This window comes from Nematostella vectensis, chromosome 3 (assembly GCF_932526225.1).
Source record: "Nematostella vectensis chromosome 3, jaNemVect1.1, whole genome shotgun sequence".
In the NCBI taxonomy this organism is placed as follows: Eukaryota; Metazoa; Cnidaria; class Anthozoa; order Actiniaria; family Edwardsiidae; genus Nematostella; species Nematostella vectensis.
Genome location: NC_064036.1, coordinates 12,297,995 through 12,320,726, shown reverse-complemented (window position 1 = coordinate 12,320,726; position 22,732 = coordinate 12,297,995). Strand labels below are relative to the sequence as shown.

At 41.6% G+C, this 22,732-nt stretch overlaps 2 protein-coding genes across 3 annotated transcripts in view; one reads left to right on the top strand and one right to left on the bottom strand.

The window, feature by feature from the left end:
• The window catches only part of LOC5520095 (disintegrin and metalloproteinase domain-containing protein 9), a 51,207-nt gene extending 38,365 nt beyond the window's left edge, over positions 1-12,842 (top strand). The window contains exons 20-36 of the mRNA XM_048725229.1: positions 276-329; positions 482-629; positions 858-1,142; positions 1,450-1,581; positions 2,280-2,449; positions 3,066-3,197; positions 3,366-3,432; positions 3,661-3,760; positions 5,068-5,175; positions 5,248-5,323; positions 6,473-6,562; positions 8,620-8,686; positions 8,762-8,944; positions 9,541-9,864; positions 10,237-10,440; positions 10,800-10,896; positions 12,551-12,842. Of these exons, the coding sequence (XP_048581186.1) occupies positions 276-329; positions 482-629; positions 858-1,142; positions 1,450-1,581; positions 2,280-2,449; positions 3,066-3,197; positions 3,366-3,432; positions 3,661-3,760; positions 5,068-5,175; positions 5,248-5,323; positions 6,473-6,562; positions 8,620-8,686; positions 8,762-8,944; positions 9,541-9,864; positions 10,237-10,440; positions 10,800-10,896; positions 12,551-12,563 (2,250 nt within the window). The 3' untranslated portion in view covers positions 12,564-12,842. The remainder of the gene's footprint in view (positions 1-275; positions 330-481; positions 630-857; positions 1,143-1,449; positions 1,582-2,279; positions 2,450-3,065; positions 3,198-3,365; positions 3,433-3,660; positions 3,761-5,067; positions 5,176-5,247; positions 5,324-6,472; positions 6,563-8,619; positions 8,687-8,761; positions 8,945-9,540; positions 9,865-10,236; positions 10,441-10,799; positions 10,897-12,550) is intronic.
• A 1,160-nt stretch (positions 12,843-14,002) lies between these two features.
• Positions 14,003-18,334, bottom strand: LOC5520020. 2 transcript variants are annotated; one of them, XM_032365041.2, is made up of 3 exons: positions 18,148-18,334; positions 15,192-15,908; positions 14,003-14,123 (listed from the first exon to the last, which is right to left on the bottom strand). In XM_032365041.2, coding segments are annotated over exons 2-3 (693 nt in total). In that variant the 5' UTR covers positions 15,884-15,908; positions 18,148-18,334; the 3' UTR covers positions 14,003-14,122. The 2 variants fall into 2 exon arrangements, with proteins under 2 accessions (XP_032220932.1, XP_001639882.1); XM_001639832.3 differs by lacking the exon at positions 14,003-14,123 and having other exon boundaries at positions 14,176-15,908; positions 18,148-18,332.
• Positions 18,335-22,732: the final 4,398 nt, after the last annotated feature.

The window sequence follows — 22,732 nt, the reverse complement described above, 5'->3', positions numbered from 1 at the left end:
GTATTCCTTGGTGTTACGGAGAGCTATGTTTTTGGTGCTCAAGGCCTTTGTACTCTATTTCATTGTCTCGTTCTAAGGTCTTTGTTTTTGGACTTTGCTCCATTGTGTTTTTGGTACTGGTGCCCCGTAACACCAAGAAACTACCGCTATTTCAGAGTTTTGTTTATAACTATTAAGGCCCTTTAAAAAGAAGCAAATTAGTATTATTAAAGTTAACTGGAAACTACTTCTTATCAAAATTAATTGAAAACTACTACTCGTTTGATTGTTTCTAGTGTCCAGCAGACAGTTATATACAGAATGGCATAGCGTGCAACCAATCAGAAAAGGTAGGTCTTTTTAAACGATTCGAGACTAGAATCCACTGCCCTCCAATTTCCCCTCTGGTCCCTGGACCACCCTACATCACATAGACCAGTGTTCCCCACAGCTATACCGCTTCTGACACAATTTGACACTAAAAGTATCTTATTTTACTCAGCTAATTCAAGCGAATACAAACAGAAACAGCGTAGTCGCTAGACCGCTAAGCCCCAAAGTGCAGGCTCGTTACGTCCGTATAAGCCCACAGTACTGGACGGACTGGCCCTGCATGAAGGTGGAGCTGTTGGGTTGCTCTGGCAACGAAGGTGAGTACTATGGATCGCTTTTAAATTAGTAACGTCAAGTCGTCAGATTAAGATTTATAAAGTATATCTAGAATTACTTTTCATGGCAATTTCAAGGAGTTGGCTTTACAACTAATAGGAAAACTGAGCGCGCCAGCACTCCCCTAGCAAGCTCATATGTCTATTATAACCTGTGTAGTGGGACGTCAAACAAATTATTTAAGACAATATTTTCTTACGGATTTAAAGGCGCTAGCGCCGCTGCTCCGTCCCCGATGAAGGCGTACAACGATCACTGCGTGGTCCCCCAAGATGCGAGCTGCAGCCCAGCACAAGGATCTTCACTTGTGTTCCGACCAGGCTACGAGTGCAAGGGAGATTACATGGAGTTTGCTATGGACACCACAGGGATCCTGAGGCACACATGTAGCGGGCGCAAACTGTGTCCAGAAGGAGGAAGCAAGAAAAATGGCGCGAGAATAGTAATCAGTGATTCCTGTAGTGATGAAGACGCAAAGTTTGAACGAACCTCAGGTAATGAGGAAGAACATTTAGAAAGGGAAGTCATCATGATGCATAGCTTGGTTGCATGAAAGATCCAAATTCGCTACCCCCTTCCCCATCCATCACCACCAATGAGGGAATTGGGAATGTAGAGGGAGGATTCGTAGAATGTTTCTTTCTTGGAATAATAACACATTTTGGGGGAGAGTCATGCCATCCCTCTTCTTCAAACCAAGCAAAAATTGTGGTAATTTTTTAACCGAACATCGGAATGCCAAGGATTATAAACATCATTTTATATCAAAGAAATATCGTAACCAGGTGGAAATATTCGCAGGTAAATCGTTGAAGCACGTCAAAAGCCAGAAGTGTGTACACCCAAAAAGAGGTTGGCCCGGTAACGGACGAGAATTGATACTTTACAGCGGCTGCGACGAGGAACGATTGGAACTTTGGTTCATGAAACAAGGTGAGGGCTTGGTCTTCCTAGACTTTTGCCATCAGCCATCTTGAACAAAAATTATTCAAAGCCGCATTGTCACCAGTTTACTTCCGGAGATCCGACGGAAACCTCAACCGTCAAAAGAAAAAAGAATCTATTAGAATCCGAGATATTAAACAGGCCATCCGCTCTAAATTATCAGTCACATCCCCAAAGAAACTTCCAATAGACACACTGCTTTCAATATATTGAAATATTTTTCGCGTCTTCCGTTAAATATTATTGGAGATTGTTAAGTTATCGACCGGAAGTAAACTGGTGACAATGCGGCTTTAAGTTCACAGACATGTTTTAAAATCAAGAGAGTTTAAAGAATTTCTTTACAGCTTTGTCCAAAAATATAGATGATATGACAAATGAAATAAAGCGCCGCCAACAAAAACACAAGTCAACGTAGGATTTTGCAAGTTTGACATTAGTTCACTTGTGCCATATGATCTTGATCAGCCGCGTCTTAGTTACATTTACATTTGATAGTACATTTGAAAGGGAACTTAAAAGTATCCACCAACAAGTGTTATCGCATCTTGTTACTCGCTTAAATGGAGTCGATGGATAGGAATGCTTTGTAACTTGGGATTTTGGGAGCGTAGAATGGAGACGCAATCAGCCTGGTCTTGGGATGATCTAAGCCTCAGCATGTCTCGTTTGTTTTCTGTTTTTAGATTGCATCTTACCACTCGGCATGCGGAGTGGTGCCATTAGAGATAGTCAGATCACTGCCAGCTCGTTTCACTCATCTTATAAGCCGCACTACGGTCGTTTGCACAACAGAAACTATTGGTGCGCAGCTGCGAGACGTAAAACAGATTACATCCAGATCGACCTCGGAGAGGTACGCGGTAATTGATCAAACTACCTAACGCCCTTCAAGAACACGACTAATGACTCATAAATGTTTGCCACGGATATTCTTGGGAACAAAATATTGTTGAATAGAGGTGGCATGGTCTTATTTATCAGTCTAAACGTTGTGCATGCCATCATTTACTGTCATTCTTTACTGTCATCCTTTGCTCCCATCCTTATCCCATACTGCAAATAAAATATCTTAGATAACAGCAAGGTTTGTTGTGTGACGCTACCGTGGCAGCTGATACAAAGCTTTTAAAAACAGTCAATTAGCATGCGAGGATCAAAGTCATAGCTGGAGGATTTCGTGTTGCTCTGATTGCACCCAAGCGCTTGGTTGCCTCGCTTGCTGGCTTGTAAAGTGCCAATGTCAATCAGATAGTGCGTTCAAGGCATCCACATTTACCTTCATTGGTTTACTTCACAAAACTGCTAATGCTTACGCTAGCGCGCGTCGCATTGTTCGCCTCTCTTTCTCAATGACAGTACCTCTAAAGGTTTAAGTCAAGCGATAGAGATCATGCCTGGGATAGCTCCCCCTGTGAAAACTACGTCCCCGGCGTCCTGCCAATGATAAATCAAGATTTTTTGTGGAATAGGAGAAAACTGTTTCAAGGATTCAAACCCAAGGTCGAGGAAACAGGAATGGTTGGGTGACTGCGTACCATCTGTCTTACAGTCAGGACGGTCAGCGGTGGACGCCGTACTCTGAGAGAGGCCTTCACTCTAACGTAAGTGACCCTTTCATTTACACTGATAACCGCAAAGAATCCCCCAAATTCTAAATGCTGATTTCAGGGTAGCAGATTTTTAGAATTTTTAAAAGACAATTCAGTTTCCCAACTGCTGATTTTGAGTTATTTAGACCTTTACCGCACCAACGAGCAATTACTTTGCAGTCCCTTTGTTACAATGGCAAATGCGCCGACACCCTGGATACACAGTGCAGGGATCTTTGGGGAGAAGGTGAGTTTTTATCCAGCTACAGCTGATTGCGGTAAAACCAACAGTTCAATTGGAGTCGAGTCGTAGCAAGCGCGAAATAAAAGTCCAAATTTCAAAATTTCTCTTCCGGGAACAAGTCAGATAAACCTCGAGGCTATCTTGAGGGAACAAGTCAGATAAACCTCAAGGCTATCTTGAGGGAACAACTCAGATAAACCTCGAGGCTGACCTGTATCTTATCTTTGCCAGCTGCCACTAATGCTGCTAAGAGCTGTTACGACAAACTGAATACAGAGGCTTCAGGTTACGGCACGTGTGACGAGACCAAGAACACAACGTGTAGCGCCAGGTGCGTACCAAACGAGTCAAGTCATTGTCTATTGGACACCAACAGCAGCGGTCCGGCCCATGATGCACTTAACGCCCTGTCCAGAATGCTTTGCATCCCGCTCTGCCCATGATGCTTTGCATACCGCCCTGCCCATGATGCTTTGCATCCCGCCCTGCCCATGATGCTTTGCATCCCGCCCTGCCCATGATGCTTTGCAACCCCACCCTGCCCATGATGCTTTGCAACCCCACCCTGCCCATGATGCTTTGTAACCTTGCCCTGCCTATAATGCTTTGCATCCATGTCCTGCCCATGATGCTTTGCATCCCCGCCCTGCCCATGATGCTTTGCATCCCGCCCTGCCCATGATGCTTTGCATCCCGCCCTGCCCATGATGCTTTGCATCCCGCCCTGCCAATGATGCTTTGCATCCCGCCCTGCCCATGATGCTTTGCATCCCGCCCTGCCAATGATGCTTTGCATCCCGCCCTGCCCATGATGCTTTGCAACCCCACCCTGCCCATGATGCTTTGCAACCCCACCCTGCCCATGATGCTTTGTAACCCCGCCCTGCCTATAATGCTTTGCATCCATGTCCTGCCCATGATGCTTTGCATCCCCGCCCTGCCCATGATGCTTTGCATCCCAGCCCTGCCTACGATGCTTTGCACCCCGCACTGCCCATGATGCTTTGCATCCCCGCCCTGCCAATGATGCTTTGCATCCCCGCCCTACCCATGATGCTTGTATCCCCGCCCTACCTATGATGCTTTGCGTCCCCGCCTTGCCCATGATGCTTTGCATCCCCGCCCTGCCAATGATGCTTTGCATCCCCGCCCTGCCCATGAATTAGAGAGGTCCCCGCGCTACTTCCCTCACGTTTGTGTGATTTTCACAAGCGCAGACTCTCTTTTTTCCAGTCTCCGTTACCTTCGCTAATAAGAAGCCAGGTTTAAAGCAACGTATGTCATCTAAATAACTATCTTATCTGAACAAATCCAATTACTTATTTTCCTCTATATTGTTTGCATCTCTACCCACAAGTGTAAAGGCCTGGCTAAACTAGGCGACATGTAGGGTGCGACATGTCTCCTAAATGTTTCCTAGTTTAGCCACCACCGAAAACATGTAGTGTGCGACAAATTTTGTAAAGCGCGACACGAAAATGTTTCTCAACTATCTGTGAGAAACATTTCTTTGTCGCTTCTACAAGATTTGGCGCGCGCTACAATGTCACTTTGGGTGGCTAATCTAAGAGACGTGTCGCACGCTACATGTCGCCTAGTTTAGCCAGGCCTTAGCAGTTTCTAACGTTGTCTTTGCAGTAATGTACAATGTGGACAGATCCAATGTCTCAGCCCCAGATCCACACCACTAATTAGCTATGGAAAAAGCTACAAGCTGTTTACCCTCGCAGACGGAACCAAATGCAGGTAGTCAACACAATTATTAAGCTTTAACGTATACCTAGATATTGTATAACTTTATATTGCTTTCTCATTCAGCGGAGCTGCATTGAAGACATCAGACATGGTCGGCCGTGGAATGGTGGCGCCTGGAACCAAGTGCGGCGATGGAAAGGTGCATACAAATTTATTTTCGGCTTATCCTCGTTACCCCAGTTCCTCCTCATTATCCCGGTTCATAGTCCTTACCTCGGCTAATCCTCGTTACCCCAGCTCCTCCTCATTATCCCGGTTCATCGTCTATACCTCGGCTAATCCTCGTTACCCCAGTTCCTCCTCATTATCCCGGTTCATCGTCCATACCTCGGCTAATCCTCGTCACCCCAGTTCCTCCTCATTATCTCGGCTCATCGTCTATACCTCGGCTAAACCTCGTTACCCCAGTTCCTCCTCATTATCTCGGTTCATCGTCCTTACCTCGGATCGTCCTCGCTACCTCGGCTCATCCTCGTTATCACGGCTCATACTTGTTATCCCAGCTCATCGTCCTTACCTCGGATCGTCCTTGCTACCTCGGCTCATCCTCGTGATCACGGCTCATACTTGTTATCCCAGCTCATCGTCCTTACCTCGGATCATCCTCGCTACCTCGGCTCATCCTCGTTACCACGGCTCATGCTTGTTATCCCAGCTCATCGTCCTTACCTCGGATCATCCTCGCTACCTCGGCTCATCCTCGTTACCACGGCTCATACTTGTTATCCCAGCTCATCGTCCTTACCTCGGAACATCCTCGCTACCTCGGCTCATCCTCGTTACCACGGCTCATACTTGTTATCCCAGCTCATCGTCCTTACCTCGGATCGTCCTCCCTACCTAGGTTCATCGCCCTATCCCGACTCATACCCGTTATCACGACTCACCCACGTAACCTCGGCTCGTCCTCATCCTGGTATTATAGAGCCTCGGACGTTTGTTCACGAAGAGCTCTTCAGCTTTTCAGTTACATATATTCCTTAGGGGGAGGGGGGATCCTGGAATCATTGGACATCCTCATGAAGTAGATCGTAAACAGTAGGATTTGACTGTATTGGAGAACAAGCAGTCTTCTTTAGCAAGTGCAGTTCTTGTTTTTAACTTATCTTGTTTTTAACTTTTTAAAATTTCATCATATTGAGCTCAGTCTCATTTGTTGCTTGCGAGTAAAACACGGGACTGGGAACAGAAAAAGGCGTATTGTTTTTTTCCATTAACGACATCATTGTTTCCGTGTTGTTTCTGTGTATAGATACAATTTGGTAACGCTCATACTCTCTGTGTTCAGATGTGCGTCAACGCTGAGTGCAAGACTCTAGCTGAGCATGGGATCACCAAGTGTCCAATGGTGAACGGCAAAGAGTGCGCGGGTCGAGGGGTAAGCCGCGTACAATCACGCGTAAAATTATCGTTGTCTTTCTTCGCCGTTTTCTCTGCCCAGTCCTCTTTCCATCTGACTCTATATAACGACACCTCGAGCATGCAGCTCCCATATGACCTTTCGTCAGAAAAAGAACGATCAATCATCGAACTATGACGTTCACCATTAATGTTCCGAGTTTGACTTTCAAATGTTTAATTTAATGATATGCTAGTTAATTTAATTATGTTCGCCAATTATGCATTGCTCATAGACTAAGCGCAATCAGTGTGTGTGGACGCAGCCGGCGACGACGCGTACAAACATACGGGGATTTGAGAGTAACAATAAGGCGCTAGCATCTCCTTTCACAATAAGACAAAACACGAATAAGATCTATAATTATTATGTACCAAATTATGTTGATACATCGAACGAGAAATTTTTGAAGGTCTTGATACTGCAGTTGAAAACGCCTACCTACTCGGTCTTTGCTATGTCTGGAATGTTCTTCCAAGCGTGCGGTTTAAGCACGCTCACGACATTTTTCAAAGCGCCCTTGAAGCTTTTCTCATGGCAAATCATTTATCTCCTACGCACGCTGATGAAGGCTTAACTTCAATAATGTTTCCGTTTTCTGTTCGCGTCGTCGTAGTTAAAGCTTCCTTCTATCTAAGTGCATACTTAATTTTTACATTTAAAGTTCTTTAAACCTTTCACTTATATCAATCTAGCCAAAACAAAGCATAGATAAACTTTCAAATTCTGAAAAGGGAATTGAATTTGATTGAAAATTTGAATTTTCTACAGATCTTTGAAAACTTTCCTGGCCGCGCGAAAGGAGATTGAATCGAGTGAATAATTTCAAGGTTTGGCGGGAAAATCTGAAACAACGTATAATGCTTAAATCCGTTAAAATTCAGAGACGGCAATACCACAAAAATATTGGCGAATTGTTTTCTTTTTTAATGCTACCCACAATGAAGCGAAGAATAATTAAAAGCCGAGAATTGTATGCGAAAAAAGAAAATATCGTTTTGTTGTAGGTTTTAAAAACAGCGCGCGCTTGTGAGAATGTCGCCGTTCTTGATTGCGAATGCAGCTCGCGCGCACAATGCAAAAACAATTCAGACCCTGTCCCCACGTATCCGTTTTCGTTTTGAAAACGCAACCTTTTTGTTCCGTTTTCAAAAAGATCCGCGTCCACATGAAGCGTTTTCATTTTGATACGACCCGTCCCCACGAAAACGCAGAAACGATACGAAAACGATAACAAGTTCTACAGCGCATGCGTACTCGCTCGCCAAGTGGACTGGACCTGAGCTATCACGCCATCGTTATCGGAAGGTTCCGTTTTCGTCCGTCCCCACGGCACCGAAAGGGTATCGTTTTCAAATTGTTCCACTCTGGAGATCGTTTTCAAATAGTTCCGTTTTCGATCATCGTTTTCGCGTTTCCGTGTGGACGATACCCGTATCCGTAACAAAAAGGTTGCGTTTTCAAACGAAAACGGATACGTGGGGACGGGGTCTTGAAAACGATCTCCAGAGTGGAACAATTTGAAAACGATACCCCTTCGGTGCCGTGGGGACGGACGAAAACCGAACCTTTCGAAAACGATCACGTGATAACTCAGGTCTAGTAGTCCAGGTGGCGCGCGAGTACGCATGCGCTGTAGAACTTGTTATTGTTTTCGTATCGTTTATGCGTTTTCGTGGGGACGGGTCGTATCAAAATAAAAACGCTTCGTGTGGATGCGGATCTTTTTGAAAACGGAACAAAAAGGCTGTGTTTTCAAACGAAAACGATGAAGACGGGAACCGGTTTAGAGCGCGCATATGTTTTCTCATGTAATTTGGTTGAAGCCTTTCAGCTCACTGCCTTTTTTTCCGAAGGTTGATCAAAATACCTCAATATTACAGATTTGAGTTATTCGCGCGAACGCGTGTTGTATAGGGTCCATACGAACCACATACCATTTGGAAGAAGAAAATATTATAAAGAATTGACAAATTCTATCAACTCTGAAAGGTTATATGGACTTAAAACCCATAATGTTTTATTTTTGTTGTTAGATCTGCACCAGCGACCTGGTCTGTCATTGTGATTCAGGTTATGACTCAAGTACAAACTGTCAAACAGGTACAACAGACTAGAAACTTTTTTCATAAAAGGAAGAAGAACCTCCATCGTTTGCTAAGATCTTTCGTCTTACAGCAATGGTTACTCGCGATGGAGGCTTCGGAGAGTGGTCGGCATGGACCGAATGCTCCCGAGGATGCGAAGGTGGCAAACGACAGCGTCATCGGTTCTGCGACAACCCGTACCCCAGTCATGGTGGCAAGGATTGTGTTGGAGAGAGATTCCAGGAAAAAGACTGCCAGACTCAAGCTTGCCCAGGCATGCCTTTTATTCTAAGTTCAATTATTTTACATTTGATTTAAGTGAACGTGAAAGTGTGTTTTGTGTTATAGGAAATTCAAACTAAAGTAATGGAAGTTCATTGTGCATCCGCAGTGCCGAAGCAGGCCTCTAAAAATTGGGGCTAGGGAAGCACTTACAGAAACATTAAAAAATTTTGGGGGAATAGCCACGCCCCTTCAGGTTATTCCCTTTTAATTTCTAAAAGTATTGGGTTTGGGACAACCCCAGTGCCTGATGGGGACACCCTCAGTTCCCCACCCCGTGTAACGGCCCTGATCTGATCCGATCCAATAATGATAGCCGCCTCTTGGTAAATATTTAAATTACCTGTACGATAAAATGATATAGTTCTTGTTTTTTTTTAAACCACCGTTAGTTATTGAATAATATATATTCGAAAACGGGTAGTAAAATGAGGTGAATAATCACAGACGCAAATACGCTGCGGGGTTATCGGCCAGGCTGTTTTGCTCAATAGCGCATACCATCAGCTTCAAAAAGTGCCGAGCAATTTCTCTACATTTAATGTGAGTTTCCACAAGTGGCTAAGCCAGTTCTATGACACATTTCAGATGCCAAATCGTGTCGCCATCTCCAAGAAATCGCAGCTAATACAGGCCTCAATCTCGGGGACGGCGTCTACACCCTCCACCCTCAAGGCCAATCAGGGCCCGCGGTGAAGGCGTACTGCGACATGACGCGCGACGGCGGCGGCTGGACACTACTTGTCTCCAGTCACACCAACACCTGGACCGCTGGTAACCTCCGGCTGCGGAACGAGGGCTCACCTAGTCTGACAAGTGATTATTCAATCTTGAAGTATGCCGACGACATAAAAAATGACGCCAACATTGTTGGAAATACTTTTGAATATCGACTCGAAGCGCAAAATAGAGGTGAGGTCTCTACGCTGAGGTGGGGTCTATGTGCACAGTACACGATAAAATGCGAGATTCCTTGAGCGAGCACCAGTAATATACGCACGCTGGCCATGTCACGCTGTCACGCTGGCTATGTCACGCTGTCACGCTGGCTATGTCACGCTCAAGGAATAGACAAGTCTGATTGGCAGTTAGGCTAATTCACCCAAGAAACTAAGATACTTTATATCAAATATCGTCAATTAAGTATCCGACTTACATAAATTGTGGATGATTATTTTGAAATTTCGTTGCGCATAGATCGTTGTATTTCCAGAATCAAAATTGGGAGTAAAAAAGTGTAGTGTTTGAAGCGACTAACACTGTCATCTTTTATCATTCTATCAGGTCGCTGGGGTGGAGTTTGGAGCGCAGACCGGAGTTACTCGTTCACCGCTACCAACAACAAGCAAACCAATGTACATCTTGTCAAGAAGTTTGACGACTGGACGTACTCTTATAAAGGGATCGATAAACGTATGCCATGGGTCTCCGGTGCCAGGCTGACGACATCAGAAAGTGCTACTCGCAACTGGTGGGGAACTATCACGGGCAAGTATCAGAGTATCGGAAGCCGTTCACTTATCTAAATTTATAAACAGTTGTTTCTTACTGCGGTAATCAATATCTTGCGAACTCTCGTCAGTTCCGACTGCTTAACCACTTTCTAACTTTCGTTATCTAAACAAAAGGAATTACATTTGGCTATTTGGTACTTTTTGATTTGTCAGAAACCATTTTAGTGCTAAATGACTAATGTGCCGGGATTAAGTTGTTAAAAACAGTTGGCGATATTTTCAGAATATTGACTATTAACTATTTGTTAAGGAAGGAGTCAGGAAAGAAACTACACCACATCTTTATTCTAATATTACCGCTAATGTCATGTTTTCAACCCGTATTCCGTACAGGGGATTATTTTAAATACCACCCTGCCCCTTGGATCTCTGGTGACTTGAAGGAGGCCCAGCCGTCGTACATCTGGTACTGGATGAGAGAGGGATCAAGGTGAACCATAGACCTTTTCTAAATCGATTATACATAACTACCACAGAAATCTTATGACCATTTATCAGGCACCGCAAGGGGAGGGGCTGGGGGGCCGCGGCCTCACCACTTTTTGCGACAGAAACAAGTCAAATACTATGGTTTATTCCTTTTTTTGTTTTCCAATATAATATATTTTTTCGATTGGAAGCCTGTCCACTTTTTAGCGTGCTCCGCGGTCCCTGTTTATCACAAAGTAAGAAGTAAAGATAGTAGTGCAGATGTTATATCATTTCCAGGATAGGAACGGTGGTGCTTTTTGTTTTTGCTTGCTCCCAGGAGCAAGGATGAGCAAACATTTTTGTCTTTTTTGTGTGGCACCCGGGTTAAAACTTAAGCCTATTCTCGGTACTTCACTTTATCCCTATAGCTGCAGTTTAGGATTCTTCATTGCTCTCGAGAGTTCCTTTATCGTAGTAAGCGTCATATCTGTTGTATAGATACAAATTAAGGCATAAGCAAAGGGGAGCGAAGGGGTGAGCACGGAATATGGACTTGCCGATACAAAGTAAAAAAAAAAAAAAAACATTTCAGGACATGGCCGAGAATCGAACCTCGTCTAGATCAGGTCAAGTGAGAAAAAATAGACCATACTTCCAGACATTCGCTGGAACACCGTATGGCAGCATAAAGCTTTACGGCTAAGCTGGAGATTTCAGCCCCAGCACCGCTATCTAGAGAACTGTACAACACAAAGGAACCTGATGTACCCGCGCATTAATGGGAAGGCAGTAACCAGGATCGCAGCCCTGTCTTCGTCAGTTACGCCACGCACAGCTCGCTGAGATGTACACTGAAAAATATCGGGGTCTTTTTCACGCTTCTTCCCTCGGGAATAGGTGTATTGCTATTGTAATGCAGTGATGTCATCATCATGGGCAGCACATTACGACCTAGGTCTACATGCTGCCTTAGTTGCTATTATTGTTTACAGTGAAGATCATATTAAATGTGAAATTCGATTATGATTTAATTTCAGAATCGCAAAATGGTGCTTCAGAAATAAAATGACCTTTTACATTCAAGCTTTGATAAATCACATTTTTTCTCAGTTTTTTCGGTCAAATCCATATTCCTTGCTCATCCTTGCTCCCCTTTGTTAACCCCTGTTCACAGTTTTCCGGCCAAGTTCATATTTCTTGCTCACCCTCGCTCCCTATTCCTTTAAGGATATAACGTTTACTACGCTAGTCAATATTGATAATAACATAAAGCAACTCCCGAGAGCAATGAAGAAGTGAAGTATAACGAGCACAGGCTCACCGTTTTAAATTAACCAGGGTGCAAAATAAAAAAGAGATAGAAATGCTTGCCTATCCTTGCACCTACGCCTAGGAGCGAGCAGTAAAAAAACAAAACACACACACAATCCGTTTCTATGCCAGCATATGGAGATGTCGGGCGGCCAACCTGCGACATGAAGCTAACACATGAAATTTGATAGTTTACCGCGAAGAAAGAGGGATTGTCATAATATTTACCCTCTATCTGAGCTGTTGACCACATTTTTTCACATGACGTTGTTTATGTTGTGCTTTTTATACTACCTTAACCTCTTTTGTAACACCCCTCTTACCTTGTGATAGTTATAATTTGCGCAACATTTATTTTGCAGACAAACAAAGTAATTGGATCACACCAAGCATAAAGACTAATAGCCTATTATCACTAGAGGATTATTAAGCGAAGTAGGAGAAGGAATATGCTATCGCGCGTATAAAATATCAGCAGGCAGAAGGAACGGAGTAGTGATTACCCCTTCTTCGCACTCTTTCGAGTGATTTACATCGTGTAAGCTTTTAAGACGTCTCCCCTTCCTTCTCTGTCTTCGTTTCTGTCGCTAGTGAAAAAAGCCGGCTCGAAATGTAGAATAGTGTAGTCTAAAATAAAGACATGCATTCAATAAATGTCGTATGGCCTTTTTGGAACAGCAACAGATGGCCACGCCTTTTAATGATTGACGCACAACGTTTTGATAACCGTTTTAGGACTTAGAAGATTTATCACGCGTGATCATTACAGCATTTGCGGTTTTTTTTCTCACAGCCTGTAACCCAAACATTGAAAGGCTTGTTTACTGAGCCTAGAAGAAACCTTGAGGAGGGGGGGAAGGGCCGCGGGTTGGGGGTAGCTGGTCTTCATATGCGTTAATGCCCGTTATATACACGACAAACGGCGAATGAGATAATACTCGCCTCTTATTTCCTCAATACATTGGGGTGCCTTTTTATACTTAAAAGTATCTTGGCTCTAGTTGCCTGCACTCCCAAGCCTCCCTCTATCAGGTATACAAGCAATGGCGAACAAAAAAATATTGCCTTTATTTCTTTTTTATACAGCGGAAAATACTTTAAAAGTGTGCAGAAAATATAATATAATCGTCTAAATACTATACAACCAACAAGGCCTTCTACATACACCGTTAGGGGAGGTTACTGAAGTATCCTCAGGTACCCAAGGGATGGAGGTCAGCCATCGAGGCGGCGGAAGACAAGAGAAGGAAGAAGACACCTTTCCGCTCCTTTCTCGCGCCCCTTACGCATGGATGGGGGGGGGGGGGGGGGCGGTTAGAAAGCTCTTTTCATTAGTTTACATAACACGGGCGGCACAGCACTGCTGACACTTGTACTGCCAAAAGATATCAAAATGACTTCTCTAGAACATGATCTAAAAACAAGACATTGTTTTTATTTCATAACAGGCAAAAAGTAAGTTACCTATTCCCTTTCTGTTTGCTGGGAAAAGCTTTAATATTTTGGAACTCTCTCTTTTTTAGAGTCAGTCTTAATTATTACTCTGCACTGACCTTACACTTTCAACCTTATTTAACAAAAATAGGCCAATCAGGACGTTGGTGGCTATGTTTTATGGAGGCGGGGGGGGGGGGGGGGGGGGATTTCCGAACTCTTTAAACCACTCAAAGGCAGGGGAACCTACAAGGTGAACTGGCATTTGTTATAGTTTTACTGAGGTCCTGTGGGTTCTTGATGGGGAGAGTAGGCACCTTATCTGATAAATAATCTTTAACAAGCTCACTTGTTTCGTTTTGCAGACTCCAAACATCAAATAAATTTAGGAATTATTTTACTTGGTCAATTCTTTTGTTAAAAACCCAAACATGAGATCAAATTAGGATTTATACTTGGTCAAAGTAGTCTGCACTTCCTTGAAGGTCTGGGAGCAACTATCTGTCAAACAGATATAAAAAAAATATCCATTAAATACAAAACAACACATGAGTTACATTTATAGCAGTAATTCAAAAGTCAAATGTGGCAGTCTTTTGTTGGTTACAATTTTTACATTCATCAATCAACTAGTATGCAATTTAATGACAGCCAAGTATACAAAGAAGTATAGTAAGTCAAAACAAGAAAGCAAAGCTTTGTCTCTAGCTTATCTCATGAATGTGTGGTGACTTCGTAGTACCGTACATAACAAGCTGATATCATGTTGAGACAAGAGGTTATTCATACTCTATTTCTCAAGTCTAGTGCACACTTCTAATATTAAATACAACACAGAAAACATTTCCAAATAAAAAAACTTCATTTATCTTGTTGTTATGTGTGTTGTTGAGTATTTTGACAAAAAATATATATATATTAGAATATAAGCAAAGGAAGGGCAGCAAGTTCATCTTTTATGCATATAAATAAAAACAAATCTTTAAAATAAATAAAAATATGTTAAAAAAAAGAAAATAAACGAGAAAAGAAGTGAAAGCATTTGTCTGGTAGCGACTGCATAAATTATGAATAAAAATATTCCAAATTCCATAGGGACCTACTGGAGACTACTGTCTTTGTACATCAGATCTAGAATCGTCTTATTTAGAAACATTTGATTCTCCTTTGAACTTGCCACCTTCTTTGACATCACCTTTAACTAATTTCTATAATCTATACCTGATCAGGTTTAGATGAGAAATATGTGTATTTGGCAATTTGAAACATCTGGGACTATAGCAGTTTTGAAAATGGTAATAAAAAGGGAATGAGCAAATAGCCATACTGTACATACATCAGCAGGGGGTTTTGAAAATATGGGATACTTTAAAGAAATTGTTAATTTGAAATAGTTAAGCTAAAACAGATAAAAGTTAAAAAAAAGAAATGATGTCAAGGATGTCTGTCTTCACAGTTAGAGTTAAATGAAAACACACACCAAAGTTTCTAAGTAAAATGTTTTGAAAACTAAAACAAAAATAAAACCAAAAAGTTACTTTTAAAATAATGAGATAAATATAATCATACTATTCAGTATCTTTCTTTAACCGCTTCCTTGTTTTCTTCATCAACAACTTCTTCAGAACCTTTGTTTGGAAGGCGGTCTGTTCCCGAAGGGCATCAATTTGTTTTTGCAAGGCATTGTTGTTCTGTTCGAGAACCTCAGTTTGCTTTTGAAAAAATGCAAACATATCTGAATCTTTCTGAGGAGATTTTGGCTTATAAAAATCTGTGTCCTTTTGTGTTTGGGGCTTGCATTGCTCTTCCTCCACCAAATAGTAGTTAATGAAATGACCAACATCTAAGTCATCCATGTCTGATCCGCCACTATACCCACTAGGATCACTTTCATCTGTGCTGCCTTGTACGTATCCCTGGGATGGTTCAGCCTCCAATAAACTGTTGTCATCAAATTCTAATTCGTCATCTTGAAACAAAGCATTATTTACAAAGCCTTTATTGCAATTCTTGATGGCTGGTGGCTCTTCTGGTAGCCCAGGAAGGACACCAATTAAACGGCTGTCTTGACTAGACCGACCTCCAACAAGTCCAAGGCTTGCCTTGGAAGGCCCCATGGCTAGGTTAAGGGTAACTTGCCTTGGTGATAGTAGTGTATGGTTGAATACACTATGAGCTTGGCTACCATCTGGGCCTGTTAAATTGGCAAGGGATGGGGAAATGCTGGTTTTACAGGGACTAAAACTACTGGATGCCATCATGCTCAGCTGAACCTTGCTACAGTACCTAAGAAAAAAGCACACATTTAGGTGCAGGTATTTATACAGACTAGGGAGATATTTCCCCCCAGCTAACCAAAACCAGAGTGGAAAATATTCTAGCACTATACCTCTTTATATAGAAAAATACAGCTTCCTACATGAATATCTTAAAGAAGTAATTGAACTCATGGGTTATATTTTTCAACATATCAATTTCAAAAACTTATGTAAGTCCTTGTTAAAACAAAGGTAAACTGATACTTTCCGATCCTTTTCAATTAGCTTTGGAGCTAATGTTGATAATTTGATCACAAGATTTCAAGTTTTAAGAATGCAATTTAAAATTTTCCTGAAATAATAGAGTCAGTATCTACTTTCAAAATGGATAATTCCAAAAAAAAATAATAGTGGTTTTACTATTTGTAACCTAAGGAGGAGAGCGAGAGGTGGGATTTTCTCTCACTCCTACTCCCCTCTGGCAGGTACACACCTGAAAAGGGAGATGCGTACAGTATCCACCCTGGAACTACATTGTACAGTCTCTGCAAATGGACACTCTTATATGTAGAGCACTCAGAAAATAGTTCGCTTGCATGTGTTAACTTAAACGAGACATGCTTCTAAAACAAGGGTTTTTTGTTACTAATCCGATGGATTATCTGATCAAATGGATACAAATTGCATATGACAGAATGTCAAATATGCGTGAAATAACGTAGCACATCTGCGCTTAGTGATGTTGTCTTAGCATTTCACAATGGAATGTTTTTTATGTTCAGATTAGAAAGGAAATAAATGGTGATCCTAGTATGACATCCCTACCTTTATAACTAAGAGAAATATACTGGTTCTGCCGGTTCCGGCGGTTCCGCTTTTTAGTAATGCCGCCCCACTCCCCTGCCTCAATCAGAATCAGAATTCTCCATAGACATGTTTGTGGAAAATAAAGCCAAAACACCTCAGTTCTATAAATAACCCTGGATGAACTTTTAATTCAACTTTCTTTCCATTAATGAAAGAGGAAAGAGGCATTTTTGTATCTTAAAGTATAGGGGCTATGTGCAGCATATCTTTATGAAGTGAATTTATGAAATTGTATAAAAATGGAAGGGGGTTGAATGGCAAAGAATGGTATGAAAGTGTTTATTATCCAAGTCCCCTCCCTCAACTGTATTATGGTGAATGTGTTATTTCTAGCAGGGCTCCTGATAACTCAAGCAATAAGGGCAAGATGTCAAAATAATTTTTGTATTGCTTGGCTACACTATTTTTTTTTATAAGAACCTTTTTATAAAAAACGTTGGCTTGAGATTTCACCAAAATTCAGGCTCAGACTTATGCTTAATTAATGCAGAATCAATTTGTGTTCCTAATAACAACCTTAAAGTATTGCTATTGTTCATTTGTGTAATTCTCTTCCTACTGTAAATTGGGTACTATATTTTTACGATTTAAGACATCGTTTACAACATTTTCAGCCTTAAAATGCTTCAATAAGGCCCAGATTCAACTTAAAATTGAAGTTCTTATAAGAAAAGAGTGAATTCTTGTATATGGTAACAATAACTTTTCCCCTTTCAAGATGGCGACCGAGTTTAGTTTCAGGAGAAGTTAAGTGAAATAGTTAACTTAGTAAATAGTTAACTTATTTCACCATTCGTTTTCCACAAGAAAAAAAAGGTCACTAGTGAAAACGAGGCTGAACTTTTAAAGAAAACTTTTGTTTCTAAAAACATAAGTACTGTAAATGACAAAGACTATATTTGACTATTCAGACATGACGGAAAAAAACATGACATGTACTAAGTGAGTAATAGCAAACGAAATATCAAATGCGATTTTTGTTTAAATTGAGGCGACTTTTTTGAAATTGTCATCGGAATTTTATAATTTTTCGTCCCTTAGCCCATACATAGCGCAAGGATGATCAAGGAAAAACATCTTGAAAAGCAAAAATCTGAAAATCATTCCGGAATACAAGGAACCGAGATAGCCATTTTTCAGTCATGTAGACTATTCACTTGTCAAATTGTTCCTGGATTCAATCCTGGATAAATAAAACAATCGCCCTTCGCGGCTATGAGTATATATCCACTAATACTTATAACCTATAACTGGATAGAAACTAGAGAGAAAAAATGTGAAGCTGCGGTTTTTATCCTACCACTAAATTAGGTTACATGCTGATGAGAAGGGGTTATCCGAGTAATAATACAAACCCACCACAGCTTTACTAAAACCATATTAGTAAAATACTTATTTACCTGACTATTCTTGAAAAAATAGACCCTACTCGAGAGTGAATGTCTTGGAAATATTTCGTTCTTGAGCAGTTGGACGAAGTGTATAGCCGGGAAACTCAATCTGAATTAGCAAGCATGTGTTTACCAAAGCGACTGGACGTGAGAAACGTGACCCTTTGCCCTTGCTACACGTGCTCCAAGAGCCTTCGGAACCACAATACACGTGATAGCCATCACAACAACATAGCTGTCAAACAGGCTATTTGATAACTTTACTCCGAAATGATGTCTAATGTCTTGCTAGCGTTGAATAAAGTATGTGTTCCCACCTTAACTGGCTGTATTTGCGTTACCTCGTACCACTTTCAAACGACGCGCTTACAAACAAATTATATATTAAAAAGGTAAATATATAAATTTCCAAAGTTACGGTCTACTACACCAGGTTCCTGCCGTGCCGAATCTAATTGTCTATTTGACTGTACGCTTTGGCTCAGACATCGCACTAAATTAGCCGAGCTCAAGTTTACTTCGTTAAGTTTCTGTTGCACAAAATAAAAAAAAGAAGCTCGACGTTTCAAACGGTTCAGCCGTGTGTGTTGGACTTGAGAGGTGTGCTCCATTTAAGTAGATGGGGCTGATTGTCCTATCTTTTGCAGTGTGAAAAACTCACAAATAGTTTCCCCGCAGCAGAGATAGCACCGAAATAAAATTCAGGAAAAATGAGGATGTGTTTGAAAATTGTTAAATATTTATTTTGCAGTAAATAAGAGGGGAATCTTAGATGTGGTCTGGGTGAAGCTTGAAGCCATTTGGGCTTGCATTTCGAGGGGGAAACAACGTAACTCTGGGCTACCTGTCTCGCTCCGAGCGATAAAAATGTTTCGTTTGTTGTATTTTCCTCAAGAATTTCGACGGTATTTGAGTGCTACCGAAAATGGCGCCTCCAACCTTGTTTCTTTCCTTAGTAGGGTGAGTGAAGCTGTATATTTCGCCCATTTCGAAGAAAACCACCCCCAAATCGTTATCAAACAAACATTTGACAACAACAAGACATGTTCTAAGTTTTAAGGCGATTTTATTGGCAACATTTAACAAACAAACGCTACTTCAATGCACTCGTTTTACCTCTCATACGAACAGCCGTTTCAAAGCAACTAACAAGCTTCAAAACTATTACCTGGGCTACCTGTGGTTGCACCGGGTAGAAAATCTGCCTCGTTCGCTAATTTTCTCATGTAATGTAAACACACCACGTTTCTAGCCAACCCGGGTATATATATTTTTTTTTCGCGAGTAGCCAAAAGCCAAAAGCTTACCCGGGGGTCGAGAAAAGCGTGGGAAACGTGCTCGGCCTTCTTTGAAAACAGCTTTGGTAACCACGGGTAGCCCAAGCTCTATCAATGAGTAATTTGAACCGACCGGCTAATTGACGTTTACATATGGAGGAGTTGTTACTTATTATGGTAGTATTCCATAAAAATATAATTAATTCAATCCAACGTGATGTAGTACTTGTAGCCGTCTATTATTTCCACTTGGGCCGTTTTAGCGATGTTCGGTGAAATGTAGAATTCACTCTATCAGGAAATTAGTACTACAAGTGCTACTACACCACGTTGGGATGAATTTATTACATTTTTATGTAACAATACTAGCATTAGAGTAACACCACCATGGCATATGTTCCAGTGGCGGATCTAGGATTTAGAAAGGTGGGGGGGGGGGGGGGGGGAATTTTTGACAGGCTGTCTCGATTCTTTTTCAGATCAAGGAATATATATAATACAAAGTCTTCTACAAAATTTCGAGAATACATTTATTTTCCCTGTTTGTGAAAATCACGTTACTTATTGAAGTTTTGAATTAGTAGAGAACCAAAAGCATACCAGCTCTCCTTATTACGTACTTTACCGGAGGAAAATTTAGAAAAGAAGATAACGCCATCCGCCATGGTTGCGCTGCTGCAAAACGCCTACAGACCTCCATTCTGTCGATCGACACTATTACGTATCCTATCGTGCAACCCAGCAAATTTTGCAAAAAATCTTCCAATTTACGCTTTCTATTTTCGGGTGCAAGTGCATCAATCATAATACAATTTTAAAGGAATTCTGCCGGCGAATTGTCAAAAAAACTTGACAAGCTCATGGTAAGAACCCAACATATTGCGTGCTATATTGCAGGCGTGGCAAACGACTATATTCAGTGAATGAAGGTAACATCCTTGATAATCGGCGTCTGGTGCTGACTTAGCTATTCCCATAACCTCCTTCGAGCTCATTTATGAACTCATATGCCTATTCCCGCGGCAGTTGGTAAAAATCTCATTTTTTGCCAAGGATTCTTATATCGCTGTTGCTAAAGCTTTTTCCAGTGGGGCATGTTGATAAGTTCCTCGCAGCTTCAGTTTGCTAATCCACTCTACTATGTGTTAGCATGAATTCTCCGGTTGCGCTCCGTCTCGCAAGTGGTAAGGGGAGGGCTCTCCATAAAAGTAGACATAGGGTGATCGCCCTATCATTAGAGCATTCAATTTAACCAGCTGCTATAAAATTCTTACACTTTTGCTATCCATTAGGGGGTCTCACCGGTTTCACAGTGATTTTAGAGCTTAGGATTAGAAATTGCCTCGACCAAACCCAATGTGCTATCTTTTAGGGTTAAAGGGGGGGGGGGGGGGGGGGGGGAATAGGTTCGCGGATCGGGGGATTCAGCCCCGAAATGCTCGCGGATTACGGATTTTGATGATTATTTCAGCGGATTGACGGATTTTGGAAATACGGCGGATCACGGATCTGTTTACAATTTGGGCACGGATTTTGGATTTTGACTGCTTTGACGGTCGAATTTCGGATTTTAAATGAATGTGAATCGATGCTATTGTTTATCTGTCAAACAATGCGGATCTAAAAATATCTGCGGATCCACGGATTTGCCCCGAAAATGTTGCGGATCGGCGGATTTACATACCCCTATTCACCCCCCTCCCCCCGTTAAAAAATGTTGTTTAAAAGTGCTTTTCTGTTCCGCCAGTCAGAACATTCAAAATGCATGCCCTGTTTCGCCTAGTGTAGTGGCCTCTGACTTTCTGTCACGAACATTTGTCTGGTTTTCGTCCAGTGAATAGCATCGCGATACACCCAATTAGGCTATAACAATTTGCAACGATTTATCTTTTTATGTTTAAACGCTTTTTGTTTTCGCACAAAAGGGGGCGAAAACAAAAAGCTCTGTGAGCCGGTCGGTTCACAGAGCTTGGGCTACTTGTGGGGTAACAGTCGCGAATCCTGGAAAACAAATTCTGATCTGTTTACGAGAAACAAATGCTCGAGGATCCAGCAATGTAAGAAGGTCGTTCATTGAGTAAAATCGTATAGTGCTGAATTCTCTGGCTAAATCCTCACCCCACTCTCTGTGCGTGCTGTGATGTTTTTGCGCCTCAGAGCGAGGCATTCCATCCCATGACATCACAGCGTTCAATTCCAACTGAATAATGGCGGCCAAAAATTGCTGTATTTCAGGTTTAAACAAAACATACTTCAACTCGATATTTTACTTGGAGCGTTTGGAACCTGATAGTTGAACGCTTAATCTTTACATTTTCGCGCGAGAGGACGTATTTTAAGTACCTCGTCATACTGCCCCTTTAAGCGTAAAAACCACCAAATTAGTGTTGGAATTTCCAAATTAACCCACTAGAGAGCCAACCAGCAGGCTATGTTAAACCTATAGGGCAAATTTACTTCCGCCGTATATTCAACCGGAAGTAAAATTGCAATTGCCAAAATGTCAACTTTTAGGCCGAAACAGACAAAAATACCTCGATATTCGTATTCTACGCCAGATTTTCTATTATATCCCCCCCAAAAAAACCTACGGGTGTTTGACGCATGAAGAAAAAGCAAACATTAATAAAAAGGCCTTATTGACTTATTCATTATATACCTAGTACATACACCTATTTCATAAAGGTTGTAAGTGCAAATGGCGATTGGCAAATGGCAGTTCTGCGACCGAAAGTGACCATGTTTCTCCAAAGATATGGATAAATCAAAACAATTATCCATTAAAGGTTACCAATGCTTGGCTCTGACATTGCTGGACTTTTATTAACACCTTTAATTTTACGAATAATTAGTACCCATAAGCCATTTACACTGACAACCTTTTGTGAAATAGGTGTATGTTGCTTCGATGGCCTTCCAGTCAAAATGCCGTGTCAACCCACGTGAACTCAATCTCACGTTTTGCGGTCAACGCAAATTCTCTCGCAAAACATATTATCTTAGCAAATAAATGGGGTGCCAAAAAATTATACCTTCTGCTTAGGATAATACTATAGCGGTGCTTTATATATTTTTTTTCATTGAACTATGCTAAAACATACAAAAGGTTTTGTGGAAAAAACAATCTGGTAGGGAGATAGATAAGGCGCCGATAATGTATGACTTTGGGTTTGCCTAATTGAAGCAATAAATTATTTTGGAGGTGAAAAGCCAATCCATGACAAAATGGTGTAAATCATTATACATTGTCATTAAAGGGAGACTTAGGAAAACGGCATAAAAGTATCAATGATAATCTATGGCACTTTATTGGCTTT

Coding starts and splice junctions, on each gene's coding strand:
- LOC5520020 (XM_032365041.2), bottom strand. CDS start 15,883: ATGATGGCATCCAGTAGTTTTAGTCCCTGTAAAACCAGCATTTCCCCA.